The sequence below is a fragment of the Hippocampus bargibanti genome, linkage group LG15 (genome assembly GCF_051943395.1).
Source record: "Hippocampus bargibanti isolate YZ-2025 linkage group LG15, ASM5194339v1, whole genome shotgun sequence".
In the NCBI taxonomy this organism is placed as follows: Eukaryota; Metazoa; Chordata; class Actinopteri; order Syngnathiformes; family Syngnathidae; genus Hippocampus; species Hippocampus bargibanti.
In genome coordinates, this window is record NC_142748.1 from 2,406,460 (window position 1) to 2,430,425 (window position 23,966).

Genomic DNA, 23,966 nt, shown 5'->3' on the forward strand with positions numbered 1-23,966 from the left:
CATGTGTTGACTCACATGTATGACCAACTGTAGTCCCATGTCTGAGGTTTCCAGTCTTCTGGACCCAGACTGACAGTCAACTGGAAGGCTGTTGTGAACATCATGTGTGCTACCATCCCTAGTAGACCTTGAAAAACGGGCAGAAACCAAATGATGAAATTCTCCAAAATCACCGCGTGGGGGCAGTATAACACTATACTACTATAATAATAATAATAATACATTTTATTTTCAAGTGCCCTTCAAAGCTCTCAGGGACACAGACAAGCACAAAAATAGATACAATAATAAATGAAATACAATTATAAATAAAAACATGAGATAAATGGGTGGTTTTGAGGTGGGTTTTGAGTGTATATACTGTATATAAAATGGAGGTCAACCGGCGAGAATCCCGATCGACCAGGGGTGCTCATACTTTTTCAGCATGGAAGCTACTTTTGAAATGACCAAGTCAAAATGATCTACCCTTTATATTTTATGAGAAATATCTTCCAACTTAATGTACTTTTTTTGCCATTACTCGAGTTCACTGTGATAATTGGCAGACGAGACAAACGCACTTTGATAATGTCATCGTGAAAATAATCCTATGGCAATTCCGTATGAAAGTGACACTTTTTTCCCTTCTTATTTGGTCCAGCTCCCTCGCTTGAAATTTCCTCTTTCAAGATGTCATTTGGGGGCGGCCCGGTAGTCGTGTGGTTAGCACACCGGTGATCTCTGCACTGTGAAGCCGGCTTCCCGGCGCAGAGGTCACCGGTTCGTGTCCCAGTCCGGCCTCCCTGTGTGGAGTTTGCATGTTCTCCCCGGACCCGCGTGGGTTTTCTCCGGGTCCTCCGGTTTCCTCCCACACTCCAAAAACATGCATGACAGGCAGATTGACCACTCCAAATTGTCCCTAGGTGTGAGTGTGACTGTTGTATGTCTTTGTGTGCCCTGCGATTGGCTGCCAACCAATTCAGGATGTCCCCTGCCTCGTGCCTGAAGACAGCCGAGATAGGCTCCAGCAACCCCCGCGACCCTAATGAGGAATAAGCGGTACGGAAAATGAGATGAGATGTCATTTGGTATCAGTCCAAATTTGACAGTATTTATCCACATCATTCAATGATGTAAAATATCAATCTGCATTTTTCGCTAATATTCACTGTGGTTCTGTATCACATCATATATTTTAATACTTTCCATTCATATGATTTTGATGTTTTACATTTTGTTCCTGCTGACCTTTATTTTAATACAATTTGTCAAACAACCTCCTACTCACTTCTGCCTGCTTTTTGGGATCCGCACCCGCCATCACCACCTAGCAAAACGTGACAGGTACATTGATGCTTGAAAATATTTGGGAAATATTTGCCTTACAACATGCAACTATCAAAATAAAGTCCCTATTCAGACAGCAGTTCATCAACTTTTGACTTCGTTGATGCATGCGTGTGCCTACAGTACTTAAAACTATGTACACACAGAAATACGACAGAACGTGGGATCACAATGTGTTCAATCCACGATGATTTTAACTGCAGTGATTCTCCAACCGGCCACTGTCATTCATAAATGGTTACTTTTCATTTATTCGCGAATGTAAATCGGGTGCATCCATTCATTATACAGTATTCGCGCTAGCAACGGAGTTATCAGCTCCGCGGAGCACGTTAACTATGGACACAACGGCCATTAAATGAAACAAACAGAACGCACTGTTTACTCACCCTCTGCTCCTCCAAAAGAGAAAGGATGTCTTCCGACACTCCTCGGCCACGCAAAAAGTCGATAGGTGACGATAAGTGTATGTCCTTCCTCCCGAGCCACATTTACGTACTGTACACGGTGACGGGGCCAAAAATCAATAGCTCCACAAACGTCACAAAATCAGAATTCTGAGAATAAAGTCAGAATTCTTTCTTCAAAGTAAGAATTTGGCCAACCATATTTTTTTCTTCCGTGGCCCTAATCCTCTTCCGTAGTCTTTACAACACACTGGCAGTACCATGCACACACTAGTGAGACATTCAGAAATGATAGGGTAAGTACATTAATTTTATTCTTCGTTCACATTTCTGTTTGGTTACAGTACACTGGTAGTACCATGCACGCTCCAGTGTGACTTCCAGAAAGACATGGTAAAGACATTTATTTTATTCTTAAGGTAACGTGTACAACACGAAGAACATTACTGTCCAGAGTTAAGACTGAATTTTGAAGAGCTTTCTTGATGATGAATAACATTAGCTCAAAATGGGGGGATATGACTTTTCATGGTGCCAAAGGAAAACGGTTAAACTACATTGTGCTCTCAACTTTAGGTTTATTTACATGCATAAAAAAATCACTTGCTGTATTCAAATCGAGAGACTGAAGCGCACGAATTTTGAAGCCAAACAACTCGGCAACGTCTCACCACGTAAAGATAAAAAGCCCCTCTCCACCGAAACACAACGAAATTTATTTGGATTCAGTTTGCTCCGATACAAACCAGATACTTCATGTTTCACCATAAAGCTAGTATGAAAATTGTAACTTCCATTCATCCATCCATCTTCTGCCGTTTATCCGGGGTCGGGTGGGGGGGGGGGCAGCAGCTTCAGTGGGGAAGCCCAGACTCCTCTCTCGAGCCACTTCTTCCAGCCTGTCCTGGCGGAATCCGAGGCGTTCCCATGCCAGCTTGGGGACAGTCTCTCCAGCGTGTCCGAGGTTGTTCCCGGGGTCTCCTTCCAGTGGGGCATGCCCGGAACACCTCAGGGAGGCGTCCAGGGGGCAACCTATTCAGATGCCTGAGCCACCTCATCTGTCTCCTCTCTATGTGGAGGAGAAGCGGCTCGACTCTGAGCCCCTCGCGGATGACCGAGCTTCTCACCGGACACCCTACAGAGAACGCTCATTTCGGCCGCTTGTATCTCGTTCTTTCGGTCACAACCCATCGCTCGTGGCCATAGATGAGGGTTGGGACGTAGATCGACCGGTAAATTGAGAACTTCGCCTTTTTGCTCAGCTCCTTTTTCACCGCGACAGGTCGGTACAAAGTCTGCATCATAGCAGACGCCGCACGGATCCGCCTGTCGATCGCTCGCTCCCCCGTACTCTCATTCGTGAACAAGACTCCTAGATACTTCAACTCTTCCACTTGAGGCACGATCTCCTTCCCGACATGGAGGGGGCACTCCACCCTTTTCCGACTGAGAACCATTGTCTCAGATTTGGAGGTGCTGATTCTCATCCCAACCACTTCACATTTTGCTGCGAAACGCTCCAGAGAGAGTTGGAGAGCCCCGCTTGAAGGCCCCAAATGTACCACATCATCTGCAAAAAAACAGATGCTATACTGAGGCCACCAAAACAGACCCCTTCAACTCCAAAGTAATTAAAACCCATGACATTATGACATTTAATCAATAAATAGCTCCTCTAACAGTACTCTTCCCCCTGCTGGCCCGGTAGGTCATTGAGATCCAAGAAGATGGAGGTGTTGGACAGTTTGCGGCCATTGGATGAAAGGTCCAGTAGCTCCTCTGCAGTACTTGGCACCGAGCTGATATACATGTCCCATACCTGCTCAGGAGCATCTAGCTCCAACAGCTTTTGCTTGATCTTTAAATTCTTCTCAATGTTCCTTCGCTTGTGCTTGAACTCCAGGATGGTTTTAGTGTAGCGGTTGATGGTCGTGACAGAGGATGCCATGCACGCTGTAAAGGAACTCCACGCTAATCTAAAGAGGAGCATAGTTTAAATGTCATGCCATTAAAATACTGTACTTTGGAACTCATTTGTTTTCAACCACAATAGTACACGTAAAACGTATGTACATGTGTTGACTCACATGTATGACCAACTGTAGTCCCATGTCTGAGGTTTCCAGTCTTCTGGACCCAGACTGACAGTCAACTGGAAGGCTGTTGTGAACATCATGTGTGCTACCATCCCTAGTAGACCTTGAAAAACGGGCAGAAACCAAATGATGAAATTCTCCAAAATCACCGCGTGGGGGCAGTATAACACTATACTACTATAATAATAATAATACATTTTATTTTCAAGTGCCTTTCAAAGCTCTCAGGGACACAGACAAGCACAAAAATAGATACAATAATAAATGAAATACAGTTATAAATAAAAACATGAGATAAATGGGTGGTTTTGAGGTGGGTTTTGAGTGTATATACTGTATATAAAATGGAGGTCAACCGGCGAGAATCCCGATCGACCAGGGGTGCTCATACTTTTTCAGCATGGAAGCTACTTTTGAAATGACCAAGTCAAAATGATCTACCCTTTATATTTTATGAGAAATATCTTCCAACTTAATGTACTTTTTTTTGCCATTACTCGAGTTCACTGTGATAATTGGCAGACGAGACAAACGCACTTTGATAATGTCATCGTGAAAATAATCCTATGGCAATTCCGTATGAAAGTGACACTTTTTTCCCTTCTTATTTGGTCCAGCTCCCTCGCTTGAAATTTCCTCTTTCAAGATGTCATTTGGGGGCGGCCCGGTAGTCGTGTGGTTAGCACACCGGTGATCTCTGCACTGTGAAGCCGGCTTCCCGGCGCAGAGGTCACCGGTTCGTGTCCCAGTCCGGCCTCCCTGTGTGGAGTTTGCATGTTCTCCCCGGACCCGCGTGGGTTTTCTCCGGGTCCTTCGGTTTCCTCCCACACTCCAAAAACATGCATGACAGGCAGATTGACCACTCCAAATTGTCCCTAGGTGTGAGTGTGACTGTTGTATGTCTTTGTGTGCCCTGCGATTGGCTGCCAACCAATTCAGGATGTCCCCTGCCTCGTGCCTGAAGACAGCCGAGATAGGCTCCAGCAACCCCCGCGACCCTAATGAGGAATAAGCGGTACGGAAAATGAGATGAGATGTCATTTGGTATCAGTCCAAATTTGACAGTATTTATCCACATCATGATGGTGTAAAATATCAATCTGCATTTTTCGCTAATATTCACTGTGGTTCTGTATCACATCATATATTTTAATACTTCCCAGTGTCATTCCACAGGATTTAATTTCACGATAACTTCACATCATTACATTTTTTTTTTGCTCTCAGCATTCCAGCATTCACCCCCCACACACACGCACATATAAATCGAATTTTCTGGTTATCATGTTACCAATTTGGAACAGTGTCGACTGAACTGAACAATATCATTTCCATTCCACCAAATTTCGTAACTGTATTATTTGGAACAACCTCATGCTGATGCAACGCTGTAAAATAATGAGAATAATAACAATAAGTAATCAAGACTGTGAATGTGTAAATTTGTTTCAGACAGAGCCATTTTACGGCAAAATACGAGCCGCCAGGGGACTTATTTCACAGAAATGCTAACGGATTTGCCTATCTCACTGCATATTCATACATTCATCTCAAATTCATGTGCAAATTCTTGGGGTAGTACATTGCTTGGACAAAATGAAGTGGAAAAGACGAATGGCACATTTTATCCAACAGTCCACTTCTGTGTATTATCAGACTGGTTGAGAGTTATACATTTATGGTCCTTCTCTATACACATTCACTCAAGTGGAATTTTAAACTTTATGGCCCCAATGAGGTTCCAGTCCTTTTTACGTAAAAGGTCCTCATAAGACAATTTAACACCTACACGCCTGAAGATGTGGCCATTATGTTTGAATTTCATTGCAATGACACGAAAGGGGGTTCCACAGCATCTGGTTGTAATCAAAAGGATCAATGTGGTCAACCAACACTGGTTGGTTGATTTATTAAAAAAAATAGCAAATTTACCTATTAAAGGCTTTCTGAATCTGATACAAATATAATTGAATAAATACAGTAAAGTCTCGTTATATCGATATCGGATATATCGATAGTCCCGGTTATATCGATACTATTTCTATGCACGCACGGAGAAAATTACACGCAAACAGGGTCGGATATATCGATAGTCCCGGTTATATCGATATTTTTTTGGACTCCCTTGAATATCGATATAACGAGACTTGACTGTACATTAATTAATGAACAAATTAATTAACTAATCACAGAAATGTATTGATTCAGTTATTGCTCTATTTATTTATTATATTATAGTTATTTTTTGTAGCTATTTATCCGTCTGTCTATCTATCCGTCTATCCGTCTATCCATCCATCCATCTAACCGTCATGTGTGTTAATTTCAGAAAATTGTTATACACACACACAGCTACAGTATGTTGCAGCTACAGTATGTCAAGCATAAATATTGAAAGAATGATGTCATCTCTTTTCTAGTCAATACCATGAAATAAGACCCCTGAGTAAAATTCCACTTTTGATGTGAAAGATCCAGCGCCAGATGGTCTTTTGATGGCACAAAGTCAAAGAGAACGAGTGGACCAGTTGAGGCATAGTAGAGAGCTGCAATGTCGTACGTTATACACATGCGTGGACAATGATGTAATGAATGTTCTTTAAACATACCTGCATGACGATCAGAGTGCTACTCTGGTCCCAGTGGCTAAATTTATAAGCAGGTATACCGTTCGATTTATGGGTATGACGCAGAAATTTGTTGTGATAAATTATGTCAATGTTTTTCCTTATTCCCCTCCATATTTTCCCAATATTCATGTATTACACACCATCAGTGTTGTTTGATCAACATGGCTTTTGTTTTGTTGTTTTGAAAATGTTGACATAAAATTAAAATACAGTAAAGTCTCGTTATATCGATAGTCGCGGTTATATCGCTACTATTTCTATGCACGCACAGAGAAAATTACATGCAAACAGGGTCGGATATATCGATAGTCCCGGTTATATCGATATTTTTTCGGACTCCCTTGAATATCGATATAACGAGACTTTACTGTATTTGATTGATAAGGTCTATTTTTTGTCTTTTTCAGAAATGGTTGCAGAAATACTCTATTTCCCAAACTATAAGGGGTACCTAAAAGCATGAAATTTTCCCAGAAGCCAACAGCACACATTCTAATCCGATTCACCTTATACATATATATATGAATCAAGATTGTGATTTTACTGGTTATCATATTTGAAATGCTCTGTCAAGTGCTTTGTTCCAGCTGCAGTTGTTGTGAAAGACCATTATAAATGAAGTTGCATTGTACTGTATTCCTTTTAGCGTAGTACCATTTAGTGGATGTGTCGCAAAACCGCACGCACTGTCGTAGGTTGTATCTTATGCGCCTTATAATATGGTGCAGCCTATAAATGAAAATACAGTAAAGTCTCGTTATATCGATATCGGATATATCGATAGTCCCGGTTATATCGATACTATTTCTATGCACGCACGGAGAAAATTACATGCAAACAGGGTCGGATATATCGATAGTCCCGGTTATATCGATATTTTGTCGGATTCCCTTGAATATCGATATAACGAGACTTTACTGTACTCTTAAAATCTTCCTGCGATGAGAAGAAATATGTGGAACTGCGTATGTAGAACTGTCACGGCTTGGAATTGAAGCGGATTTACTTGAGAAAGGAGATGTGAGACAGTCTCTTTTCGTCAATGGATGCTACAGCTTCCTGTTTGCTTTCAACATTTAGCTTGTAGCAGATGTGCACATTCCACCAATACGTCCCTGATTCACTGGTGAAAAGGACACTTTGATGCTCTCTTCTTTCATCTCGAACTGCTCATACAACAAACAGGGTGCAGAAAGTGCTCAAGATTGAATACGTTATTGTTATTTAGTTTTTGTTGTTGTTTTGACTTTAAGATGGTGCCACGAGAGTGGCTGCCTTTCCAGCAGGTCCTGTATTTAGATTTGTACTTCTTCCTTTCCTTTCATCACTTTGCTGCTGTTAAATGTAAATTTCTCCTCTGCGAGACTAATAAAGACTAATCCAATCCAAAGCCACACTTTAAAAGTAATGAGGCATTCCTTTAATTACCGTAAATGTACTTTATATGATTATTTCAAATCATATCTGTTGGCTGAAGGAAATCAACATGTTCTAGCATAGTCACCCTGATCAGCGCCACACAGTATAGCAATCGCCATGTCCGAATTTCTGCTTGATGGTGGCTAAACTCACTGACGATCAGTGAGTGTATGAGTTATGTTAGCTGTAAATTTTAACTACCGCTATGCTCGAAGTGGGGTCTATAAACATGTACTTGGATGAATCCGGTGTGGAAGAAATTGAAAGCCATGACCGCAAACCCATCAAGCGCAAGCGAGCAAACAGAGACTGTGAGCCAGACACTCTCTCGTGCAACATCAGTTCAATATTTTCCACTTAAAATGTGAAATGTGTGTTCCTACATTTATCCGTAATTTGTAATTTCTATCTTTATTCCTCATACTGGCCAAACAAACAGTTAAACCTCATAGAAAGTGTTGTTTTTATAGTCATAGTAAAGTTCATCAGCCACATCACAAGTACATCGTCCGTATTGTCCTTGCACACTCTCACCCTATTCATCCTCCTTTTATTATAACCATGAATTATTAACAGTCAACGGGAAAAAAAGTAATCTTGTGTACTATCCTCTTAAAGTGATTAACAGAACCAGCTTCAATAAATTAATCACACTAAAATAAACATTATAAACTAACTCAGTTTCGCAGTTAAAATATTTTAAGAGCAGATTTGGTGATAAGTTTGGAGACGTGAGGCATAACATGGGTGATGAACTTTATTTTTTTGCTCTGAGATGACCTATTAAAAACCATAGACCCTCTCTACAACATAAAGTTGTCCTTTCCAATAATTGAAACGCCCACGGTGGCTATAAATATCAGTTGGTATTCAAATAAATAAATAAATAAATAAACCCAACAACAACCCAATGAATTGGTTAGTAATAAAACATAGCAGGCACAGAAATAAAGATCCAAACCTGTTCAATCAGCCCTTTAAAGGACAACCGACGTCACTTTTTTGTTTCTTAACTGACATCAGAAAAACGTTTTATAGCATCTAAAATACCCAAAACATGCAGTATGATATGTTTATTCAAATGCAAAACACCAATAAAAATGACTTCAAGTGTCCAAAATCTGCAAAAAAATGAGCTGCGAATTGGGCATTTTCAGAAAGTCCCGTCCCCAGTTCGTGACGTCACGCCAAGACGTCTTGCATTGCTTGTGAATCAAAACAATGGCTTCAGATTCGGAGAATATGCTTTCTTGTTACACATCCAGTTATGAATATGATTCAAATAGTTCTGAAGAGGAAAGCATACATGTTTGCAATCGATTAAAGAATTTATTTGTGCCATTTTGAGGCAACATTGGGGGAAAATCTGTCACCCAAAAAAAGAGGCACAAAATGGCGACCGCCTGTGGCCACCTCCGTTTCCACAGGCTGATAAATTCCTTGTATGGCGCTTGGACGCCCTCTTCTGGCCTTCTGGCGGATTTTGGGTGCAACATGAGGTCCCCAGACCAAACATGTACAGCAAAATACATTGACGTGATCGAAGGACCGCCACAATGCGTCTTTTTTACGGTCAAGGGCGGTCCTTTAGTGACCTCACGTACGGACTCGTCACCAACTCAAAAACAAGACTTCCTGAATATTCAGTGCGAGTCTTAAAACGTAAAGTATATGCGGTGGAATCTTCTTAAAATACGCTCAGTAGAAGTCATTTGAAGCCATTTTACAAATGGCTTCAAATGACATTTTACAAAAAACGTCCTTTAAAGTATAAATCACTCAATACATAAAACTGTTTAATTTATTTCGTCATTTGATATTTCCATGATGACAGGTGAGGCACAGGCTCACCTGCCTTCACGTCACTGGTGGGAGTTTAAATATTAAAAGGCAGTTTGAAGTGAAATTGATTCCACTCTGGAGATAAACTCCCGGGGACTAAAAAATATGGCAACATTGCAACGAACTTTTTCAATCTACAGGAGTAGAAAGAAAGAATCTGAAGCCGTTGTTTTGATTCTAGGCAAGGCGAATACGTCCTGGCGTGACGTCACGAACAAGGGGGCGGGACCTTCTGAAACTCAGCATCTCCATGGTCATTTTGAAGTAGTTTTGGGGCACTTTAACTCATTTTTATTGGTGTTTTGCATTTGACTAAAAATATCGGCCTGCCTGTTTTGGGTATTTTAGATGCTACAAAACGTTTTTCTGATGTCAGTTAGGAAACAAAAAAAATTGTGTCGGTTGTCCTTTAAGTTTCAACCTTTGGAGCTGCTGTAAACGCAGAAACTGTCGCAGTGCCATTTTGAAGTCAAAAACAAACAAACAAAAAAATCAAAATAACAAATAATGTGACACAAGACAAAAGAATGTAGCCACAAGGGGGCACAAGCCAGTGTCTTATTGTGCCGGTCCCAAGCCCGGATAAATACAGAGGGTTGTGTCAGGAAGGGCATCCGACGTAAAAAAAAATGCCAAAACAAATATGCGAATCAAACCTATGGATCCAATACCGGATCGGTCGAGGCCCGGGTTAACAACGGCCGCTTACTGGTACTGTTGACCTTCAGGGTGCCAGTGGAAAATGGACTACTGTTGGTCGAAGAAGGAGAGGAGGGAGGTGTGCCCGGAGGAAAAGAGAGAAATGGAACACCAAGAGTATAGAACTAAGAGTAGGAACTTTGAATGTAGGAACACTGACAGGTAAATGTCAACCAGAGATCTGGTTGACATGATGCAGAGAAGGAAGGTAGACATACTGTGTGTCCAGGAGACCAGGTGGAAAGGGAGCAAGGCTCGAAGCTTAGGGTCAGGGTCTAAGTTGTTCTATCATGGTGAAGACAGAAAGAGAAATGGAGTTGGGGTTATCTTAAAAGAGGAGTTTGTTAGGAATGTCTTAGAAGTAAAAAGAGTATCAGATAGAATGATGAGTCTGAAGCTAGAAATTGAAGGCGTGATGTTCAATGTTGTTTGTTTGTGGTATGCCCCACAAGTAGGATGTGAGCTGGCGGAGAAGGAGAAATTTTGGTTGGACTTTGATGAAGTCATACACAACATCCCAAGAAGTGAGCGGGTTGTAATTGGTGGAGACTTCAATGGGCATGATGGCGCAGGAAACAAAGATGATGAGGAGGTGATGGGCAGGTTTGGACTCCAGATGAGGAACGCTGAAGGACAGATGGTGGTTGGCTTTGCTCAGAGAATGCAAATGGCTATTGTGAATACTTTCTTTCAGAGGAGACAGGAACATAGGGTGACCTGTAAGAGTGGAGGCAGAAGTACACAGGTAGACTATATTTTGTGTCAAAGGCGCCATCTAAAGGAAATCAGTGACTGCAAAGTAGTGGTTGGTGAGAGTGTAGCCAGACAGCATAGGTTGGTGGTGTGTAGGATGACGCTGGCAGTGAGGAAGATGAAGAAACCAAAGGCTGAAGTGAGGACAAAATGGTGGAAGTTGAAAAAGGAAGAGTGTTGCATGGCATTTAGGAAGGAGGTAAGACAACCACTGGGTGGGCAAGAGGTCCTTCCAGATGACTGGCAAACTACAGCGAACATAATCAGAGACACAGGTCGGAAAGTACTTGGTGTATCGAGTGGAAGAAAGGTAGATAAGGAGACATGGTGGTGGAACGAGGAGGTGCAGGAGTGTATACAGAAAAAGAGGTTAGCAAAGAAGAAGTGGGACACTGAGAGGACGGACGAGAGTAGACAGCAGTACAAGGAGATGCAGCGCACGGTTAAAGTAAAGGTGGCAAAGGCCACACAAGAGGCCTATGATGACTTGTACGCTCGGCTGGACAGCAAGGAAGGTGAGACTGATCTTTACAGGCTGGCAAGACAGAGAGACAAAGATGGTAAGGACCTGCAGCAGGTTCGGGTAATTAAGAATATACAGTGAGACCTCAACTTACGAACTTAATTGGTTCCCAGACAGAGTGTGTAAGGTGAAAAGTGTGTATCTCGAAAAAAAAAATTCCCATAGGAAACCTTTAAATGGGAATAATCCGTTGCAGGGTTTCCATAAAATATACTTTTCAACTAAATAAGCCTTAAAACTACACACAACCTACCTTATCCTATGCATAATAAATGTGCTATGGTATTGTAATTAAAGGAATACACTGCATTGTATCATAAAGTCACTTTATTTACATTTGTGATGGTCATTGATGACTTGATGGAATGGCGTTGGAGGTCGAAGGTCAAAGGGACTTGCTGTTTGGAAAGAGAGGCACATTACATGAGGACTGTAATTAAAGAAATAAACTGTGCTGTAAAATAAAGCTGTATTTACCTTTTTGATGGTCATTGATGGCTTATGGAAGGAGAGTCACAGAAGGACTGTTAGTAACTTAACCTCTGGTGTGGCTTCTCTTTGCTTCTTTGGAGACTCCTCATCCTTTTTGCTGATTAAAAACCTCTTAATTGACACCTGTTGCTTTCTGACTTGTAAGGTGTTACGAGGCTGAGGCATCACATTATCGTTCATCATGTTGATGATTGTCATAGCCAGTCTTTTCTGGATGGAACTCTTCGGTAAAAGCCTGCACATCATTCCACTTTGCCAACATTGCCTTCTCCTCCTCGCCCTCAGATGTTCTCGAACCATCCGTTACGGGCTTTAAAATCCTGAATAAGCGCCGAACTTCCAGGTTGGCACATGGCGATATCGGCGTGAATTAGCCGTGCTTTCTCGCATAAAATAGCTTTACTCACGCTGTCGCCGGATAGCTGCTTTTCGTGAATCCAAATTAACAGAAGTTTTTCAACTTCTTCGATTGCCCGAGACCGTCGCTTTAAGAGCATGGAAACACCTTTTACAACAGACGCACCTTTGATAGCTTCTTTGATGCGAAAGATGGTAGCGATGGTGGACTTAGCATAGCCGCGCTCTGTCGCTAAATCACACAAACGCACACGTCGTTCGTGTTTTTCAATTATCTCCTTCTTCTCAGCGACGGTGATGTTATTGTGTTTCTTCTTGGGCTGAACACGAGCCTGTGGTGGGTTTTTTTTCGGTGCCATAATCGTAAAAGTATAAGCAAAAAGCTGCAAGGAGGCGATGGACGTGTGCATTCAATGAGAGGGGGTGTGCAAAGTAGCGTCGGCTGGAGCGCTGTTCGGTTGCCGAAGATCACTCCGCCAGAGCCGAAGGTCGTGTGCTTTCGTGTTCTTCCGCAGAAGATTATGTATTTATGTATACACACTTCCACCGAAGTGCGTAAGATGAAAATAGTTCTTATTATGAGGCTTAATATTCATAAATTTGACGTTCGTATGATGAAAAGTTCATATTATAAGGCGTTCGTAAGTTGAGGTCTCACTGTAGATGGCAATGTATTAACAGGTGCCAGTAGTGTGATGGCAAAATGGAAAGAGTACTTTGAAGAATTGATGAACGAGGAAAATGAGAAGGAACAAAGAGTAGAAGACGTGACTGTTATGGGCCAAGACGTAGCAAGCATTAGCAAGGATGAAGTGAGGAGGGCGCTGAAGAAGATGAAGGGGGGAAAGGCACTCGGGCCTGATGATTTACCAATCTAGGTATGGAAGTGTCTTGGCGAGGTGGCGGTGGTGTAACCCTGACCGGGTTATTCAACAAGATCTTAGATGGTGAACAGATGCCTGAAGAATGGAGACGAAGTGTACTTGTGCCCATTTTTAAGAACAAAGGAGATGTGCAGAGTTGTATTAATTACGGAGGAATAAAGTTGATGAGCCATACAATGAAACTCTGGGAAAGAGTAGTTGAAGCTAGACTAAGAGCAGAAGTGAACATTTGTGAGCAGCAGTACGACAGATGCAGTGTTTGCTTTAAGAATGCTGATAGAGAAATACAGAGAAGGTCAGACGGAATTGCATTGTGTCTTTGTAGATCTGGAGAAAGCGTATGACAGGGTGCCCAGAGAAGAGCTGTGGCATTGCATGAGGAAGTCTGGAGTGACGGAAAAGTATGTCAGAGCGGTACAAGACATGTATCATGACTGCAAGACAGTTGTGAGGCGTGCTGTCGGTATGACTGAGGAATTCAAGGTGGAGGTGGGACTCCACCAGGGGTCAGCTCTGAGCCCCTTCTTGTTTGCTATGGTGATGGACAGGCTGACAGACGATGTTAGACAAGAATCTCCTTGGACCATGATGTTTGCAGATGACATTGTGATCTCTAGCGAGAACGGGAAACAGGTGGCGGAGAAACTAGAGATGTGGAGATATGCCCTGGAAAGGAGAGGAATGAAGATCAGTCGCAGCAAGACGGAATATATGTGTGTGAATGAGAGGGATCCTAGTGCAAGAGTGATGCTACAGGGGGAAGAGATAAAGAAGGTGGAGGATATTAAGTACTTGGGGTCAACTGTCCAGAGCAATGGAGAGTGTGGAAAAGAGGTAAAGAAGCGTGTCCAGGCAGGCTGAAGCGGCTGAAGAAAAATGTCAGGTGTGATGTGTGATAGAAGGGTTTCAGCTAGGATGAAAGGAAAAGTGTATAAAACAGTGGTGAGGCCAGCCATGATGTTTGGACTGGAGACGGTGCCGCTGAAGAAAAGACAGGAAGCAGAGCTGGAGGTAGCAGAGCTGAAGATGTTGAGGTTTTCTTTCGGAGTGACCAGGTTGGATAGGATCAGGAATGAGTACATTAGAGGGACAACTCATATTAGAGGCTTTGCAGAGAAAGTCAGAGAGGCCAGACTGAGATGGTTTGGACATGTCCAGAGGAGAGTGAGTGACTATATCGGGAGAAGGATCTTGAACTGCCAGGCAGGAGACCGAGAGGAAGACCGAAGAGGAGTTTTATGGATGTGGTCAAAGAGGACATGAAGGTAGGTGGTGTGCGAGAAGAGGATGCACAAAACCGGGATAGATGGAGGACATTGATTCGCTGTGGCGACCCCTAAGGGGAAAAGCCGAAAGGAAAAGAAGAAGAAGTGACACAAGACAAAAGACACAGACAGTCATTCAATTTTAAGCACTTTCTGCACCCTCTTTGTTGCATGAAGAAGTTCAAGATGAAAGAGGAGAGGATCAAAGCGTCCTTTTCATCAGTGGATCAGGGACGTCATGGTGGAATATGTACTGTAGGTCTACTACAAACTAAGTTTCGAACGCAAACACAAAAGGGTAGCATCCATTGCCGAAAAGAGATTGTCTCACATCTCCTCTCCTACGTAAATCCCCTTCAATTCTAAGCCGCGACAGGTCCGCATATGCATTGGCACTCTGACGCTCCTTTCTATGGGAGGAAAACCCAGGCTGGCATTGTGTGATCCTGCTAATTCCACACAGGGAGGGCTGATCCTGAATTGATCTGCACTGTGAGGTCGAGACCCTAACCACTGATCCACCGTGTTGCATTAAAAACAAAATCACTCCTCCCCCTCCCAGAAATTTGATTGTTTTCCATCTTAATTTTATGGTGATGTTTTATTCCAACCACTGCAGGTCCAACCTGCAGTTCTAATCATTTTGAAATAAGTTCCAATTTTAAAATATATGCAGTAGAATTGCATTCAATTGATTTATGAGGTTCAATGACTGACGCACATGGTCAGCCTTCCACCTTGAAGCTTTATTACACCAACAAAGTAATTCAGTTTATGTGATGCTTTTAGATTTCAACTCACCTGAAAGCACGGTGAATATGGCAGCGAAGGCATTGAGCTTCAGACCATCGATGACGTTGCCAAACTGGCATACTTCGATCAACATGAGGATGCCCCCGGTGGCCAAAAGCATGATATACAGGCACTCTGCGACAATACACAGCCACAGCACCCCTATGGATGTTGAAGATAGCACAAAACACAGCGTTTAGAGTCTAAAAAGGTGGGGGTGGAGGAGGGATGCAAATCCAAGTACAGTGATACCTCGGTTTATGAACGCCTTGGCTTACGAACTTTTCGGTTTACGAACATTACATTTATGAAAATTTTACCTTGGCATACGAACTTTACCTTGGCGTATGAACTTTTTTCGTACACGGAGCTGCCTCAATGAGTGATGTGTCGTTCGCGAACGAGCCCGTTCTTCTAACAACAAAATGGCAGCCGACTGTTTTTGTCCTCTACTCCCCGCCCCCAGTCTTCGGTTAAAGCCACGTGATTGGTCAAGAACGCAGCAGTGAGGGGAGGTGCTTTAAACATTAAAGAGACAGGCAGACGACAGTGAGAGTTTCAACTTTGATAGTTCAAAGGCAGAGTGTAGACTGCAAGGTTAAAACATCCCATCAATCAGGCTCCACAAACAACCCGCACAAGCCATCTGTACACTTGATGCAAAAAGCTATCAACCCAGCTAAACAGAACACAACTGATGAGGTACTATGTTGGGGTAATTCGCTATACGAACATATTTGAACATCTCTTTTGCATTGTTTGTTTACGTTTTGGACTTCCTGATACGTCATATCCTGCCTTCCTGTCACATCCTATTACATCACATCCTATTATGTCCGTCTTATAAATGCTCTCCCAGCGGTCTTTCGCGCTTCTTCCTGCTTCCTCTTTCCTCTTTTTTTTCTGTCCCTCCTCGGCCGACACCCAACGATGCCCCTTCTGTCTACAAGATTAAACTAACTTATCCTGTTCAACACCTGGCTTCCTGCTGATTTAACCATCCTCTGCTATCAACACCCTGAGAAGCGATGAACCAGGAACGAACGATCACTTTCAACCCATTAAACTAGATATAATAATAATCACAGAGAAAGCACCGACAAGGGAATATTCCTCAAGATGGTGAAAGAAGAAGGTTACGTTCCTCATCAAGAGTTTAATGCTGATGAAACCGGCCACTCCATTCCATCAAGCCATCAACGACCATCACAAAGGTAAATAAAACGACTTTATTATATAGTACAGTTGATTTCTTTAATTAGAATACCATAGCACATTTATAATACATAAAATAAGGTATATTTTGTGTAGTTTTAAGGCTTAGAAAATTAGAAAGTAGAAAATTATGTTTTATAGGGACCTGGGAACGGATTATTCTCATTTTAATGGTTTCCAATGGGAAATTAATTTTTGGGATACACACTTTTCGCCTTATACACTCTGTCTGCGAACCAATTAAGTTCGTAAGCCAAGGTATCACTGTAGTTGGAATGCAAGAAGACATGGCTGAGTGACTTACGAAGGGAGTGCAGGCAGCGATAAACGAAATAAGGCAAGTGAAGAAAAATATGGGCTAGGTAAGCAAGGGCAATTGGAGAGGACGTGCAAAGAAGGGGGTGGGGGTGGAAAGAGTCAGTGAAGGTTGAATGAGTGACCCTGTCACCCATATGATTAACCTTCCACGTCTGTGAAAGGAGATATAACCCACAGAGAGGCCTTCAGCACATAAATGAGGGAACATCACGGCATAAAAACGAAACCATCCAACGGCATAAAGTATGTCACACCACATTTGTGAGATAATTCATCTTCAAGGTGTAATAAGGTGATGTCATGCTTTCCATGTTTGATGGAATGTTGGATACTTTTTTCGCTTACAGTTAAAAAAAAAAAGTTCGCTTATTTGAGACTGTCTTCAGCTATCAGAAAATTTTTTCACAGTTCTAATTATTGTTTTCTTGATGTTATATTATATCCATTTGGTTATGCTCCTTTCAGTGTTGTAGTTTTAGGTCAGAGTTTTTAATCCAATCAGAATTCAGCTCGCTTGTGTCGCCAGCTAGCTCGACAGCTAGTCAGCTAGATAGCAAATAGAGAGCCAGCTAGCTAGGAGCTAGCCAGCTTGATAGCCAAAAGAGATAGCAAGCCGAGAGCGAGCCAGACAGATAGCAAATCGAGAGCCAGCCACCTCGCTCGATAGCTAATATTAAGATAGATAGCCAGCTAACTAGATATCAAATAGAGAGCAAGCCCGATAGCTAGACAGCTAGATAGCAAAAAGAGAGGCAGCTAGATAGCTAGCCAGCCCGATAGCTAATATCTATATAGATAGCCAGCCAACTAGATAGCCAATAGAGAGCTAGCTAGCTCGCCCCATAGCTAGCCAGCTAGATAGAATTTGATTATGTTCTCACAATAAGTGTACTGTCAAGTGTTTTTTTCAGTTTTTAATTGCCCACTAAAAATGATATAATGAAGCAAACAGTATTTAATGGCTTTGGTATAATGCTGTACCATAAAAAAATAATGCATTATGTATGAAGGATATATCTGGTACAACAAAGCATTGCTGAAATGAAATTATCAAGAAAGAAAACACAAGGAACCAACAAATGAAACCTTGTCGACAGTTTAAAATTATTTCTATAACTTTGCGTCACATGTTCAAGAATATTACAAAATATGTTGATTTCAAGGACCTATTTAGATAAGTTACCCATTTCTGTATATTGGAGCGAGGCCAATAAGCCATTAAAATATCATTTAAATACTGTATCATATAAGAGAGGTTTTGACTGGTTTGTCTAGATTAGATTATTTTAGATTAGATTAACCATTATTTGTTTCAGAGTGGAGACATTTATAATAATAATAATAATCCATTTAATTTCTAAGCGCCTTTCAAAACTCTCAAGGTCACTTTACAGTCACAGGATCAGTTTTTCTGTGGGTGAGTAGCGCAGCCACACGCACCAGCGTTCACTCACCCGTAACTCAAAAATATAAAAAGTTAGCTAGCTAATAGAATGCTAGATAGCTACTTAGCTAATATGTTTCCTGACTCAATTAGCTAGATGGCCAGCCATATAGCCAATAGATAGCCAACTAGATACCTAATAGATAGCTAGATAGCTAATATGTTTCCTGACTCAATTAATAATAATAATACATTTCATTTATAAGCTAATTAGCCAGCCATATAGCCAATAGATAGCCAACTAGATAGCTAATAGATATCTAGCTAGCTAGTAATAACAATCCATTTTATTTCTAAGTGCCTTTCAAAACTCTCAAGGTCACTTTACAGTCACAGGATCAGTTTTTTACATTTCATAACAGCAAAAACAAAATACAGGAGCTGGTGTAAAGGCAGCCGCTCTTGCGGCGCCATCTTGGAGTAAAAAAACAAACAGTGACTTCCACAATGCTGCTAATTGCGGAAGGGAAAAATATTGCCAGTGCGAGCGCTTTATCTGCACCCCCGGAAGAAAAACCAAAACCTGTACAAATTCGGGAATTGCGCTCCACGTCCCACATTCCCTAATAAATACAGAATAGCAGCGAATGAGTTAAGTTGTAGATTGACCTGTTTAGGAAACTTTTACAGTTTTGTTTGGCATATGCTAAGTAATCAAATTTCTACTGCCAGAATAGTATTAGCTTCTTTCATTATTTATATATGTACTTCCTCTACTTATTTTGCCGCCCCAGCCATATCATAATGTTAAAAAAGGAATGGAAGCGATTTGCTGCACAATATATTTATATATACTGTCTATATTAATACATATCGGTGTTAAGAATCAAGGCTGAGTGCAAACACAAATGTTATTTCCCAAGCGGCACAGCTAAAGGAACCGATAAGGCAAATGAAAACGAATCAATAGAAGAGATTGATTTGTACGTCCGATGTGGCAACAGGTAAATCATTGCTAAGCGCCAACAGCTCCCTGTGTACCATTAGATTGGAGTGAATAAGCAGTCGGGGCTGACTTCATGACTCGCTTGTGTTTCAGGTAGTGAGGAAAAAAATGAGTGTCGAAATGGCTCCATTGGTGTTAATGGTTGTTTGGATGAAACAACGGGCGACTTCTTACATGCGTATGCCATGTTAACTCATTCACTTCTACACGTGCAAAAATGTGTCCACTCCAGTGCCAGGGTTTTGGTCATTGTCACTCGAATTCCAGGAACCACATTCCATTGAGCTTTTTTGACTACAGTGATACATGGGTTCAGGAACCCCTAAATCACATTTATGATCAACTTACCTCTTTCATTTTCAGGTGCGACATAGATAAAATTTCGGCAGTTTTCACCTGCAAGAGAAAAAAAAAACAGTCAATCGCTGCTTCTATCGCTCAGATGATCCGATGATGATCGATTCCTCTGGATCGCTAAAAGCCATGCATCCCATTTTGGGATTTCAATGATTTCATTGTCGACCAAGGAGATCATCAAAAATAGGCTTTGCGGGTGCTGTGAGGGGATCGTCTTGTTCCGAGATGGTTTTATTGGGAGTGAAATAACATTCGGAGCTAATGTTTGGGAGGGAATAAAACATCTTTTGGGGCTTGTACTTCAAAGTTAGGAAGTTCATGATTCAAATCTCTCTCTCCATTGTTTAGTTCTTACATTCTCTAGGTAACCATGTTTTGATTACTGTGGTTTTTCTCCTTTTGCAACAACGTGCGTGTTTGGTTATTTCAAGGCGACGGATTGTCCCTCAGGTGCAAATTTGAAGATGGGAAGTTGTATGCGCATTGAGACTCAGCCTTCACATTATAAATTTGCCTCTCAGAGTCCATGCGGTAAGAAAAAAAAAAGGCTGAATTGAAATCATATGGGAACGCCAAGGCAATAAGTAGCTCCAGTGTGAAATTTTAAATTTTCTGATCATCTCTTGTGAATGGATGACTCTTGTGAAGACTCCACTCCTTTAAAGGACAACCGACGCGGCCGGACAAGTTGTGTCCATAATTTGTAAAATCACTTCAAAGGACTTCTACTGAGCGTATTTTACAAAGATTCCACAGCATATAGCTATATTTTACGTTTTAAGACTCGCGCTGAATATTGAGGAAGTCTTGTTTTCGAGTTGATGACGATCCCCACGTGGCGTGACATTTGGAACGCCTCTGACCGAGAAAGCGACACTCGATGCATTTTGCGGTACTTTGTTTGGTCTGAAAACTTCATGTTGATCTGTGTTGATGGCGAAATTAAAAGGAAAACACATAAATAAAGCGATGGTGAATCGTTGTGTGTTGCACCAAGACTACTATTTGATATTCACTGACACAAATTCCCAGCAGGCAAATCAGCCCATTTCCAACAGAGCTTGGGCGCCATCTTCTGAATTTTCTGGACGCTACATTGCTGTCATTGACGGTTCGAATTGATATGGGAGGACTCCTTTAATCGATTGCAAACATTTATGCTTTCCTTCTGAAACTGGCCATGGTTTCATTTTGAAGTCGTTTTTGCACACTTTAAGTCATTTTTATTGGTCAAAATCAAAGTCAGCTTTATTGTCAAATATGCTAATATGCATGACATACAGCACAGATGAAATTACTGTCGTCTCTCTCTTGGTGTTTTTCATTTGACTAAAAATATAAGCCTGCGTGTTTTGGGTATTTTAGGTGCTATAAAACATTTTTCTGATGTCAGTTAGGAAACAAAAAATGGTGTCGGTTGTCCTTTAAAATGCATAAAAACGGGAATTTGGGGTTAGGGGTGAGACGATGGATGTGTTGCGCAATCGCTTTGTGTAATGGGTCATAAGGATGAAATATTTTGTCACAATCTGACATCAAAGTTCTTGAAATGAATCAAACATGCAAAATATTAAGCATTTATAGTTTTAAAAATGGGTTCCACTTAAAGTGGTTTACACATTGGGCAATCACCAGCCAGCAGTTTCTAAACTTAATCACGTAGAAAAACGATTTACCGGTCATGTTGATGTTCTGCTCGCAGGAGAACCAGATCCCGGTGTGAAACTTCCTCATGACATACTTGTCCTCGCCGGTTTCCCAGATGTACTGCACCAACCGCGTATCGTTCAAATTGGAGCTGTTAAACCTAATGCAGAACGACTGCTTGGTCGTCACCGGGCCGGTACAGAAAGGTTTGACCACCTTACGGGTACCGGCGCACCAGTGGCTCGTTCCCAGAGCAGACACGGCGAGGAACAAGGCCAGAAAGTTCAAGGTGAGAGCCAGCGACGCTCTCCGCCGTCGGTCTATTCCCATAGCGGCGGTTTAACCGGAGGAGTGAAGGCGCCCGAATTAATCCCGGATCCGAGTGATTTCTCCTCCTTTCAAATCCCTCCAGTCCGATTATCCCCTGTTGATATATCGGCGGCTAATTACGGTGCGGATCTTACGTGCGCCTCTCACATCTGCGTCTCCTTCTCAAGCTCACTCTCTCATTTTGTAACGGTGCGCTCCCGTAGCCTCCCGCACCCCTTCCGAACACACACACACACACTCACAGGCGCGCGAGCAACATCTTTTCACCCAAGGAGTGCGAGCAGCATAATCACGTGACACAACCAATGCTTTGTAAAATAATCATAAGAGTCATACAGATGCACTTAACACAATGTCAATGATTTTTTTGTCAGAATTCTTTCCCATGCCCGCCCGCCCATCCATCCATCCATCCATCCATCCATCCATTCTTCGATCCATCCATCCATATATCCATATATCCAGTCATCCATATATCAACCCATCCATCATATATCCATCCATCCATCCATCCATCCATTCTTCGATCCATCCATCCATATATCCATATATCCATTCATCCATATATCAACCCATCCAACCAATTCATATATCCATCCATCCATCCATTCATCCATTCATGCATCCATTCAGCCATCCATCCATATATCAATCCGTCCATCAATCTACATATCCATCCATCCATTCATCCATTCTTCGATCCATCCATCCATATATCCATTCATCCATATATCAACCCATCCATCAATTCATATATCCATCCATCCATTCATCCATCCACCCATCCCACCTTCCCCAACACATCCATCCATCCATTTTCCAATCCAATATACATGGTCAATTTGAGCCTGATGCCAAAACAACACCAATGCATATAAACATGCGCAGCTCCGAAAATCAATAAACCATTAAATATCTTCTAAATATTTTTCTTCAATTGTGCATAAACTGTGAAATAAGAATAAAAACGGCGTTTAAAGCACTCAATGGAAGAGTCGGTCCATTCCCAGTAAATGGCTTTATGTAAAACGATCGTATCTAGAGTATATGGGCTATTTAGTATTGGGTTTTCTCATGCAAACAAGCATTTCATTTCTGTGTTTTTTTGTGTGCGTGAATTTATAGATGTTGTTTTAGATGTGCAGGAAATGTAAAACAGTTACATTATATCTAGGTTCATTGAATAGAACATAGTCAACAATCTGAAATAAGGCACTTGTCACGCAATTGTAATCTATTTAAGACGATCATTTGCATTGTGTGGATGTAAATTGTTTGAGTCCTAATAATGTCACAGAGTAATCCAATGTAAAATATTAAATGTACTCATTTTAGTTTTCACCATCGGACAACAGAGCGAGAAAGATTGTGACCTAATAGTGGTCTAAAGTTGTTTTGGATCCATGTAGTACTGCAGACACTAAAATGCATCAATGAAATAGAATTTATTAAAATAAAAGGAAATTCCAAATAAATAAATTCACAGGCTGTTGGTGGAGGTTATTTTGCAAAGTCCTTGTCATTATCTCTTTTCCTTTTAAAGAAAATGTACCTGGATACATTGCACAAGCATTTAATTTTTTTAATTTAGGTATGTCTGTACGTATGTATGTATGTATGTATGTATGTATGTATGTATGTATGTATGTATGTATGTATGTATTTGTTTGTCTATTGATGTATTGATATATGTATTCATTTTATTTATTTATTTATTTATTTATTTATTTATTATTTATTTATTCATTCATTCATTCCTTAAACCAAATACGATTCTTTTACGACCTCACAGTAAAGCGCCAGTAAAAATGTCACCGTCCCATTTGGGCTTCAATCTACTGACTTAGTTTATCACTCCTTCAAGGTTATTGGACTAAAAAGGACATTTAACAAAAGAATTCAAAGACTGGCTTAGAAGAAAAAAAATGCTGTTCATTATTAATGACGCCATAAAAACAATTGAAACGCAGTCTTTTATATGCGGTGGTTAATGACAACTAACAATAAGGAGATAAGTTTCTCAGTGATGTGTAGAGTGAGATCAAAAGGTGCAGCGAAGTGATGTCATGAAATATGAAGGGTATCTGTATACACAGTAAAGTCTCGTTATATCGATATCGGATATATCGATAGTCCCGGTTATATCGATACTATTTTTATGCACGCACGGAGAAAATTACATGCAAACAGGGTCGGATATATCGATAGTCCCGGTTATATC

General features: G+C 41.3%; 1 protein-coding gene across 1 annotated transcript; it reads right to left on the reverse strand.

Moving 5' to 3' along the window:
- Window positions 1–1,957: 1,957 nt before the first annotated feature.
- Window positions 1,958–21,960, reverse strand: gsg1l2b (gsg1-like 2b). The gene is made up of 5 exons (XM_089015382.1): window positions 21,445–21,960; window positions 19,760–19,807; window positions 15,498–15,650; window positions 3,824–3,935; window positions 1,958–3,712 (listed from the first exon to the last, which is right to left on the reverse strand). The coding sequence occupies exons 1-5, from the start codon at window positions 21,743–21,745 to the stop codon at window positions 3,412–3,414; spliced, it is 915 nt and encodes a 304-aa protein (XP_088871508.1). The 5' UTR covers window positions 21,746–21,960; the 3' UTR covers window positions 1,958–3,411.
- Between the last annotated feature and the right edge of the window lie 2,006 nt (window positions 21,961–23,966).